Source organism: Pollachius pollachius, assembly GCF_949987615.1.
Source record: "Pollachius pollachius genome assembly, chromosome: 18".
In the NCBI taxonomy this organism is placed as follows: Eukaryota; Metazoa; Chordata; class Actinopteri; order Gadiformes; family Gadidae; genus Pollachius; species Pollachius pollachius.
The window spans coordinates 5,354,520-5,365,878 of record NC_136951.1 but is presented as its reverse complement, the minus strand read 5'-3'; the positions used below and the strand labels follow the sequence as shown (position 1 = coordinate 5,365,878).

Sequence of the window (11,359 nt, the reverse complement as noted above, 5' to 3'; positions counted from 1 at the left end):
TGCTCTGAAGACAAAATTTTATTAGTTTTTGTATACGTTTTTATAAGGATTCATTTTGGTTATTTTATACATGAATACAGAGGTAAAAACAAACTGACAACAAAACCCCCCATTAATGTGAGCGGTATCAAAACATTCTGTAAAATAATAGGTTCGAAAAATATAACAGAGCAGAACAGCGACTGGGGATTCTTGGATCCTATAAGATTAGATCCCTCATTTTTCATTAACTAATATTTCCATGTTGATGAACAATCAGAGGGGGTCAACGTCATTCAAGGCTTTCAACGTTACTCTTCATGATTGTCCACCTTTCCCCTATAGTGCAGCATGTGTGCTATTTGCATGCGCAAAATAACTGTGAAGCAAGGTGTTCATTCCCAGGCCAGCAGGAAGGCAGATCTCTCCAACCCCCGACAACAACAGGTAATTAACAAACTAACACAACTGAAAACCAGGTGGAGCTCCTCACACAGACGGGTGCGTACTTCACATTAGGTGCCTTTTTCAGAAAATGTTCTGGAAACTTTCGCCACCGGCTCATGGAGCAGCCTTTTGCCTCCTTTGAGCTTCGGCCTGGAGCTGTGGCTCCCGTCCCCCCTCTGGGTCACTGGGTCGGGGATGCTGTGGTGGGTCCCAGGGGGAGGGGGCCCTACTGGGAGGACATGGAGGGGGATGGGGGGGCTTCGCTCTGTTTCTCTGAGGTCCCTGAGGACAGGACCTCCAGCCGGCCGCTGGGCTTGGCCAGGGTGCTGTAGATGGACATCGCCTGGACGCAGAACGGAAAGAGGAGAGAAACAAACGGTAAGTATTCTTTCACACTCACTCTTCTTCTCACACTTTCCACCAAAAGCTCAAGACATTCCCGTCAGGTCAGTTGTGATCCAGGAGCGTCCGATTCACCAGAGCGTGTTCGGTGCCATTACGGATCTGCGGTTGGCGTCCATCACAATGCTGGACCGATGAGACGCTGTATTATGACATTTCCAGCAGTGGGGATCCTTTTTGTGTCACCTTCCCAAATTAGCCAACCACCCTCTGGATGCGGTAATAATCGGTATTTAAGTACACATTTTCAACACACACACACACACACACACACACACACTTGTGTTGTGTGGAAGCCGGAATTCAGTGCCACTGGTAAGACACTAGATGCAGGTTTAGACTGGATGCCTAACCAAGGAGAGTGGTGGAAAAATGATAGTATTTCCTCTGTATATTCACAGCAAACATTTCCTTGAGTGGTAGTACACACACACACACACCGTACCTGTGTTACCATGCCGGTGATGTCGCTGGTGTTGGCGGGCAGAAGCAGGGTGTTGGACTCCTTGGCGAGGTTGGAGAACGCCGCGACGTACTGCTCAGCCACGCTCAGAGACGCGGCCGCGCCCCCGTTCTGACCGCAACCAAAACACCACGGTCAACACGTCTCAATGCAGTGGCGCTTTTACCCAAAGCGACTTACAATTAAGTACATTTGTCAGAAGAAGGAACACAATATATCGCTGTCAGTACTGTAAGGATGTTCAAAGAAAGCCGTAACAATTGTAAGTTAACCCATTCCCTGTTTACAAAAAAGATAGCTAGGATAGTACTTTATTCATTTATTTAATTTTGTAGAAATATAGATATAGATGAACAGGATTGACTTTTAAGGTCATCCTTATTGATGGTATTCAGTTGAAGATGAGGTAGGTTAGGGAGTCAGTGTGTGGGTGCAGGGGGATTACCTGCTCAGCCAGGGCTTCTGAGAGCAGTTTGATGGCTCTGGATTTAGCCTCAGCCTTTGCCAAGATGGCCTGAGCCTCACCTGAAAGGCCATCACAGCAAAACACATTACAGTATATCACAGCATATTATACAGATTTTCATTAAGATATTATTTGTAGGCCAAAAAAAACAGTAATACGTTACGGTCAGAAGTTAGTTACTGCATACTTGTGTACCAGATTTGCACTCTAGTCATTTAAAAATAATAATTACGTCATTAAGATGACACTTTTACGAAAAGCAACATGCATTGAATTTGAAGACACATTAATGAGCCGTTAGGGGTCAATACTGCTTGCTCTACGGGTAGAACATTTGAGATCAAACCCAGTGCCTCTCAGATGGGAGTCATACACCCTAGACACTACCATCCATGTACGTGTACATGCTGAAGCTCTGTGTGCCTCTGTCAACCATGTTCCTACCGGCGGCCTGGTTGATCTGCTCCGCCTTCTCTCCCTCGGAGGCCAGGATCTGGGACTGCTTGCAGCCCTCGGCCACGTTGATGGCTGCCTCCCGCTGGCCCTCAGACTCCAGCACTGTGGCCCTCTTCCTGCGCTCCGCCTCCACCTGCACCCAGCAGACCACACTGAGCAACCATCCCTGGTGACACGCAGCGTCCTGAGGACGTCTTCTTCCGGTGAGGAAGGGGTTTCCCTTTGAACACCCGTTAATGAGCCGGTGGACACTCGGACATTGGGAATCGAACTTGTGTCTGGAGGGAGAAACCCCCTAGGCACTAGACTATCATGCCCCTCCCAAGAGATACTCAATTATTAGAGATACTATTGTAGGGAGGGGAAAAGCTCACAGATTGTATAAATAAACATACAAAGGAGGAACACACTATGCCAAGTGTCGAACTCTACAGTCTCCATGATCTAAACATTATGAAATCCCGTTCTCAGCCGACGGTGCGTACAGCCAAGGTTTGAGGAAACTATAGCACAGCTGTAAGGCGATAAATCGAATTGAATGATCTATTTTTATTTAATTTTCCATTTGCACAGTTTACCCAATTTGCAAAATTTCAGCGCTATTAATGAGCCGACATGAAAAACACGCAAACACACACTGTTCTGGGTGACATATCCTCAAATATATCGTTTGATGTTCCATCAACTGTAGCTCTATTTATCCCAAACTTTTAGATTCACACCCGTACGTCCAATTTGATATATATTTACAGAACAGGATCCATTTAGGTTTCTTAAAGGTGACATATTAACCCACTTGTGATGTCAGAAGAGGCCAATTTTCAAACCGGCTTGTAACGGCTGATCATACTAGCACCTGGTGGTATAATATGTCACATCTCGACAGCTTTATTAATCTCCCTCTTTATCTCGAGCAGAGTATAAGCCTCCCACGTTAACCGAGAGACACATGGAGGGCCAGGCGGTGTGAGGAGGTTCTTGCCTGCATCTGCATGGACTCTTTGACGCGTGGGGGGACGTGGATGTCCTTGATCTCGTAGCGGAGGCATTTGATGCCCCAGTCTTCTGCTGCCTGGTTGATGGAGTTCACGATGTTGTGGTTCAGGCTCTCCCTTTCCTGGAAATAATACAATCGTTGAGAGAGTAAATGGACTGCATTTATACAGCGCTTTTCTAACCAGTGGCCACTCAAAGCACTTAACATCACTGCCAAACATTCACCCATTCGTGCACACACTCACACAACGATGGCGGTGTCAACCATGCAAGGCGACAGCCAGCTCGTCGGGAGCAGTGAGGGTGAGGCGTCTTGCTCAAGGCCATGCAGGCTGAACGCTTTAGTAATTCATTTGTGCCTACCACAATAAGGATCCTAAATGCCCCTAGGGCCAAAGAAATTGGCCCTAGGGGTGAATTGCTTCTTGTACGATATATGTGGCCTGTGTCCTATATGTATGCATTGTCTGCATTTGTATTGTTATTTATTTTATGTAAAGCAGCTATATGTGACAGCATTGGAGTCCAAGACAAATTTCCCTCCAAGGATAATAAAGCGTATCTTATCTTATACCGCAAAACAAACTTTGAGCTGGTGATCAAACTAGCCAACCGCTCTACCTCCTGAGCAACTGCCACCCTAGGGTGACTCCATATGTTTACATGCATGCTAATGATCTTAGCCGGGGTTTGGCGGTCCTTTCGGTTAGATTCTATTGAGACACCGTGTAGCAGAATGGGTCATGTCCTACCCTGAATACTTTGTCCAGGGTGAGCTTGCCCAGTTCAGAGCGCATGGTGGTCTGTGCCAGTTGGGTCACGGCATATTCCGGGTCTTCTACACCGTAACTAGCCTGGAAAAGGAGAACATTTTAATAACCACGTTTTATTTCCCAAGCAATCTCTACAGTACAATGAAGCATGAAATGGTAATAATGAATAAATGCCAGTTATGACTCATAAAACTATATTTATTTGATTCTGTAAACATTTTCGTAATGAAAAACTGAGCGTACCTTTAATGGGTCCAGGATCCTCAGATACAGCACTCCATCAATCTGCAGAGTGACGTTATCTGGACGGAAGAAAGAAGGTTTTTTTGTCCATTCACATCTAAACTCAAGGGAAAATGAACGCGCCAAGAGCAAGAGCAAGTGAAACTGCGCTGACCTAGGGATACAGCAGACTGCTCTGGGACGTCGATGACGATTTCCTTGAGGCTCTGTACGTAGCGGACTCGGTCCAGGAGGGGAATGAGGAAGTTTAAACCCTGTAGGAAGTATAGGAACGGCAAAGATGTGTTAAATAACTTTCTTTGAATATCCATAAGGATTTTATGGAGCATGAGAGAGTGACTGAAGAGTGATAATAAATGGACTGCATTTATACAGCGCTTTTCTAACCAACTCAAACATTCACCCAGTCATACACACATTCACCAATTCAATGCACACATTCACACACCGACGGATGGTGACAACCACGCAAGGCGACAGCCAGCTCATCAGGAGCAGTCCGAGTGAGGTGTCTTGCTCACACCCCGACACTCAGCGAAGAGGAGCCGGAGATCGAACCAGCAACCTTTCCGGTTACCAGTCAACCCGCTCTACCTCCTGAGCCACATGCCGCCCCCTTACTAAATTTGACTGAAGAAGAGGGGGAATGATCGACGGGTGCCATAGAACGGCGGTTACCTGTTTGCTACGAGGAGTATCAACTGCGGTGAGGGCACTAGCACGTTGAGCCAATGAGCTGATCAAACAGTAAAGGATGACATCATACCGGTTCTAGTATTCGATGGAAGCGGCCCATCCTCTCGACCACCCAGGCCTCTTGTTGGGGGACAAAGAGCACCACCGTGTTCATGGGCAGGCTGGAAGCCCATCGCTGCTGGGCCGGAGCCAGCCACAGCCTCTGGTTGGTCAGCTGGGTGTTCTGGTGGGTGGGACATCACATCGTTTACTAAACACGTTTTTTAGAGCGCTTTTTGTGCAATTCGTCAATGAAAAAGTGCTTGCTAAGGGAAACAACACATCACGTGAAAAAAGATTAACAGAATGACCAAAACTCTGCAATAAAAAAATAAATCACGCAATCTGCTACTGTCCAATCTCAGATCCAGCAGTCCTATGTTGTAGCAGAACTTCTGGTGCGAGACAGCAGAGAGCCTGGGATGGAAACCATCAACGGAAAGAGGCGAGAAAGAACTTGTTACCTGTTCCTCATCAGCATGAGGAGATGATGCTTTTAGGAGGGGATTTCATTGGCCAGTCTTCACTGTGTTGATTGGTTACCTTTACCAGACATTTAATGTGTGTTTATCAACGCTGGTCGAGTTTTGTATAGAGCCAAATGTGCACCGACAGGTCAAACCAGATTTGAGTCAGTAGTTAATCGCTTGTGAAATTAACCACTGTCGTATGAAATTGGGTTTTGACAATCCACACTAAAGATGGTTTTGTACTGAAACTTTAAACTTTAAACAGCACAGTTTTATATAATGTGACCTTCTGAAGGGTTGGGATGGTTGGTTCACACTCATTTCACCAAAACATCATATCAAACTCACATTAGACTTGTCATTCCACGCACCGATCTTAGGACAGATTGCTTTTAACTGTTGTATTTTGTAAATCAGGGCGTCATTGTAAAAGAGAACCTGCCCTCAATGGCCTTCCCTGAATAAATAAAGGTTAAATAAACATGCTACCACACTCAGAAGCACAGAGATCATAAATAGCGATATCAATGACTTTAGAAACTCTTGTTTCCACTGTACGGACATATTATACAAGTGTGTTCAGTCATGGTATATACCGTCCACCACCTTTACAGGTAGGGAAGGTATCGTGAATGCTACTCTAAAATGACATTTGACCAGCTACGTTTACTACTTTATCACATAAAGTAAAGCAGAGTCAACGTTACCTTCAAGAGGGCGCCGCCGCTCCGCAGCACTGTTCGTAGCATGTTTCACTAATAGGGTTTTAGTATATGTTATCCAAAGAAGTGAAACTAAACACAAGCCCAGTGGTTGATTTCTACAATCAAGTGCAGGTGATGGGGACCGGAAGTGAATGTTACATCAGCGGTGCGCCGCTTGCGTGCCACCCGGGTAGGAACTATAGCCGGACGCCTGGAGATCCGGGAGCGTCGATTCGCTCCTCGCGTTTTATTTTTTATTTTTTACTTTGAGTGAACTTTAGAGCAAGCAGTGGATAATTCGTATTTTATACATTTTCTTAATCTTACTATATTATATATAATACTTTTTTATATTATATATAATAGTATTATTATTATTATAAGTCCAGGGACAGTTGATTAGGGGTTAGAAATAATATAACAATCTTTCAAGTCTAGTGTGATCTGAACCGCATACATTGACCTTTAACCTCATGTGGATGCTAATGATTTACTGATTTATTCATCTTAATTTATTCTTTCTAATTTGGATGTGGGTGGGCCTGGCCATGTACAATATCCCAAAATAATTTGACCAGCTGAAGAGGAAACCTAGTTTAGGGGTTCGCCCCCAGAAGAAACCCACACATTTAAATAAGTCAATATTTAAAAGATATCTGTTTGAATGTACGAATAAAAATATCTGTAAGCTTAGGTGTTCTGTGCAGTGACAACTTATAAACACAAGGAGTTGCTAGTTTTCCAAGTTGCATTTCGTGTTTGCGTGTGTGCGTGTGTGTCTGTGTGTGTGTGTGTGTGTGTGTGTGTCTATGTTTTTTTTTTTATGCAACGCAATTTAGAAAAAAATCTAACACTTTCACTTATCAACCACTTCATTCTTCCAATTTTCTCTTATTCAGACTTCCAATTGCAGACTTCTCTCCAACATTGCGTGACGTCACCACCTGTTCCATCAACCTGTAGGTCGGGGAACGACCGCTGATTGGTCCGAGGCGTCTGATAGGGGCCCGCCCTCTGCTCAGCAAAAATACGCACGCTCATTGGCCTAGTCAGACGCTCATTACCATCAGACCGTGAGCGCCGCCTCCTCGCCGCCGTCCCCTCAGGTGCGTTTAGTTTGATCATGGCGGGGCCGCGGCAGGGGGCACCTGCTCTCTGCCCAGACACCACTTGAGAAGCGGCTGTAAATGAAGCCAAGTCGACGCCAAGAAGAGGACAAAAGTGGACCACCGCAGAGACAGTTTACGAACTAGGATGTCAGCGCACAGTTTATGTATTCTCGGTCCTCTCCGTGATTTGTGAAACTACTGGATTTGTCGCTCCTGATCTCCTGTCATGTCGTTACTGTGCGTCAGAGGTAAGCAACCACTTTTTGCTTTCGGACGCAAAGTGCATCATTCATCTGTTTAAGATTGTAGGTTTTAATGAGTTCACTATAAACTACCTGTAGGGTGTATTGGTGACATAATGAGCGTCTACAGACAGTTTGTCCCTCGGAGTTGGAGTAGGGAGCCTCTGATTTGACCGGCTGTCAAGAGCGGACAGGGTCTGTTTGTGTTTGCACTGGTTGTGATTATTTGTGTTTGCACTGTAGTGTTTATTCCGTGCCGCCAGCTGTTAACCATAGATAACATTTGGTCACATGGATTGAAGGGTCTACCCCAATTTCTTTCACATTTTCCTTGTTGATCTGACGATTTTAGAGCGTCTAGTCACTTTAGAAATGGGTGATGAATGTCTATCCAATTAAGAATTCTGACAGCATTAAATGAGAACACATCAAAACAAGTATGAAGGGTCAGTAAAAACTTATCCATCAGTATTTTTTTATTTTAAAGATCTCCAACTGTTTTGCAAAAGGTGCTTAATATTGTCCCCTGTGGGTTGCCTCAAATAACCACTTACCACATCAAAAACGTAACTTTTGATGATATAATACACACATATGTGTAAAATATAAAATCGTAATGTATCATACTATTTTATAATTCAAGTAATGAGAGTATATCAATCATCAACACTTGTAGATATACATCTACACATCTGTAGAATAAGAACCTTTTCTTTATTTTGTACACTCTCGAGTCCTACAGTTTGTGTTTGTCATCAATACCACAACATTGCATTGATATTAATAATGCACTTTATTTTAGGCCTTATTTTGTTGAAATGGAAGGTATGTTTTTGTTGTCTAACTAGGCACAGACTAGAAATGTAATCACTCCACAAATAATCTGATTTCTACAAACTAGTGTGAACCCAGAACTTTGTAGGTTTTCATTTGTTTGTTATGATTATGGTGTGACAGACAGACAGACAGACAGACAGACTGTTAGTCAACAGAAACAGTCGCTATGTAAGAGTTGTGTAGGTGAGTCTATACTCCGCCTGCCCATGTTGTTTATTTATTGCTGGTTGGAATAAAGGGCTCGTCACCGTGGCAACTTGTGTGTGCTGTTGATCGATGCAGGGTTGAATACTTCTCGTGTGTGGACCCTGGGGTCCCTACACGACACCACCTCCACCTTATTCACCTCCCCCACCACCTCCCTCTCCCCCACCACTACCACCGCCCCAACTTCCCTCTCCCCAACACCACCGCTATTTCCCTCACTGCCCACTCAGCCACCACCACCACCACCACCATCACCACCACCTACCACCATCTCCCCCACCTACCACCACCACCACCACCACCACCATCACCACCACCTACCACCATCTCCCCCACCTACCACCACCACCACCATCACCACCACCTACCACCATCTCCCCCACCTACCACCACCACCACCACCACCACCATCTCCCCCACCTACCACCACCACCACCACCACCACCACCATCTCCCCCACCTACCACCATCTGCCCCATCACCCCCACCCACCACCATCACCCCCACCACCACCATCACCCCATCACCCCCACCTACCACCACCACCACCACCATCACCCTCACCTACCACCATCTGCCCCATCACCCCCACCCACCACCATCACCCCCATCACCCCCACCCCTACCACCACCACCACCACCACCATCACCCCCACCCACCACCATCACCCCCACCCCTACCACCACCACCACCACCATCACCCCCACCCACCACCATCACCCCCACCCACCACCATCACCCCCATCACCCCCACCACCACCATCACCCCCACCTACCACCATCACCCCCATCACCCCCACCACCACCATCACCACCACCATCACCCCCACCTACCACCACCATCTCACCCACCACTACCACCACTACCACCATCTCCCCCATCACCCCCACCTACCACCACCACCATCTCACCCAACACAACCACCACCATCTCACCCAACACAACCTTCCCTCCCCTTTTCTTAACCCACCACAATCTACCACCACCCCAACTTCCCTCCTCCCAGCACCAGGTGCTGGGAGGAGGGAAATGGTGGGAGGATGGGAGGAGCAAATGGTGCATTAAAAATTTGACCATTTGACATTTAAACAAATAAAATGTTGCATATTAAAACAATCACTTGGGAATTATGACATAGTGTCTGGATGTTATCCAGAAGTCCGGGGTATTGATGTCCACTCTAAAGAAGGCCTGAACTGAAAGGGCCACATGGCCTCAAAAAATACTGTTAGGATTTGGCAGCGCACTCCTTTCTGAGGCTCTCTTCCGTCTGTACAGTCGGGTAGTTTGTTGATACAGGACAAGTGACAGACAATTCTATTAGAGAGAGAGAGAGAGAGAGAGAGAGAGCTTTTGTTCAACATTCACAAAATCTGACGTTAGTCATCTTAATTTTAAAATAACAATTCCGGGAGGAATTTTCAGGGAGAAGAAAGGAACGTTTCAGGGAGAAGAAAGGAACTCAACAGATTATTATTATCCATTTGTATCTAGAATTATAAGGGAAAGAAAGCAGAGCTCTTGATCTTGTCAGAAGGTACACTGTGTTTGTTATTAGTTGAACTCATTTCTGACACCCCTCAGGGATTCATTGAAAAGCACAATGCTGGACTCTGTGAATAGCACAATGCTTTCCCCACTCATGATGTTTAAATAGCAACATGTATGACAACGCAATCATGACAAGGCAGAAGTCTACAGACAAAAACTTTGAGGAGATGTTTCAAACAAAATTCAGGTAAATAATGGTGTCTCTGGCGCTAGTCACATCTCGGTTAAAAAATATATTTTTAATCATGCCATCTTTGTGTTGCATAGATCAATTCGGAAGGGTTGCTCAAAAGCAAAATATGTTAACTTGCATCTGGTGTATTACCATGTTTTATCACTTTTGATCAACACATTTGCAGTAGGTGTGGATGGGTGTGAGTGTGTGTGTGTGTGTGTGTGTGTGTGTGTGAGTTGGTGTGGATGTGTGTGATGCATTATTTAATCAAGTCCATTAGCTTTGAACCTGCTACATGTAGCAGAGAGAGCAAAATGTACATTTAGATGGAGAATAATCATTGGAAGCATAAAAATATATTAGACGGAGAGAGACACAGAGGAATGGAGGGAGAGAGAGAGGGCTTAGAGATTGTGGGTGTAATCCCCTGGCCATCTGTTACTTTCTCTCACTCTGTCGCTCTTTCTCTCTCGTCATTCAGACTCCTCCCCCTCAGGTCAGCCAGTACTAAATGCAAATAATTCCAGCTGTTCGCTAGGGCTAACATCACATCCTGTTGTCTTATCTCACTTCCGTTATGATTACATAATTATTTCTTTAAAGAAATGGGCCATATTTGGTACATTTCAACTAGAAGCTTTTAGACATCAGTTGTGATGTGACTAGGTGTGTATTTAACTTTGCCAGGTGTAATGTGAACTGTACTTTGATTCAACACCACCATGTTTGACAGCAGTTTAGTGATTGAGTGACTGTGACTGTTTGCTTTAATCGTTAGAGGAGAATACACACAGCTCACACAGCGTGACTACGTATTAACCATGTGGAACTGCTCCAGAATTTGATTTTAATTCAGTATCTAGTATTTTCTATTGAGAATGCTGATTTTAACATGCATATTGTGTATTGTATATCACCGGTTTATGCGGATGGCCGAAGCCTTCCTCTTTGTTGTGGAAAATGAATCTGGATGGCAGAAGGGTGTAGAGGCTACGATGTTCTGGTTTTAATCCCCAATCTCTCCCCGATATCTTTCCGTCATTGTTGAGCAGGGTACCGTAAAACCTGCTTATAATGATCTGTATCTGGATCTTAATCTGCT

The 11,359-nt window shown here is 45.2% G+C and overlaps 2 protein-coding genes across 3 annotated transcripts in view; one reads left to right on the top strand and one right to left on the bottom strand.

Moving 5' to 3' along the window:
* Window positions 1-22: 22 nt before the first annotated feature.
* Window positions 23-6,282, bottom strand: stoml2 (stomatin (EPB72)-like 2). Its single transcript, XM_079755882.1, has 10 exons — window positions 6,138-6,282; window positions 4,992-5,144; window positions 4,380-4,479; window positions 4,226-4,284; window positions 3,962-4,063; window positions 3,196-3,330; window positions 2,202-2,346; window positions 1,737-1,816; window positions 1,274-1,402; window positions 23-769 (listed from the first exon to the last, which is right to left on the bottom strand). Exons 1-10 carry the CDS (start codon window positions 6,177-6,179, stop codon window positions 653-655), a joined length of 1,062 nt encoding a protein of 353 aa, XP_079612008.1. The 5' UTR covers window positions 6,180-6,282; the 3' UTR covers window positions 23-652.
* A 993-nt stretch (window positions 6,283-7,275) lies between these two features.
* Window positions 7,276-11,359, top strand: part of unc13bb (unc-13 homolog Bb (C. elegans)) — an 82,986-nt gene continuing 78,902 nt past the window's right edge. For both annotated transcript variants that reach the window (XM_079756073.1, XM_079756072.1), the window contains exon 1: window positions 7,276-7,491. In XM_079756073.1, the coding sequence (XP_079612199.1) occupies window positions 7,470-7,491 (22 nt within the window). In that variant the 5' untranslated portion in view covers window positions 7,276-7,469. The remainder of the gene's footprint in view (window positions 7,492-11,359) is intronic.

Coding starts and splice junctions, on each gene's coding strand:
- stoml2 (XM_079755882.1), bottom strand. CDS start 6,179: ATGCTACGAACAGTGCTGCGGAGCGGCGGCGCCCTCTTGAAG. Junction 1,817..2,201: donor GCAGATCAACCAGGCCGCCG/GTAGGAACATGG, acceptor ATGGCCTTTCAG/GTGAGGCTCAGGCCATCTTG. Junction 1,403..1,736: donor CAGAAGCCCTGGCTGAGCAG/GTAATCCCCCTG, acceptor GGTTGCGGTCAG/AACGGGGGCGCGGCCGCGTC.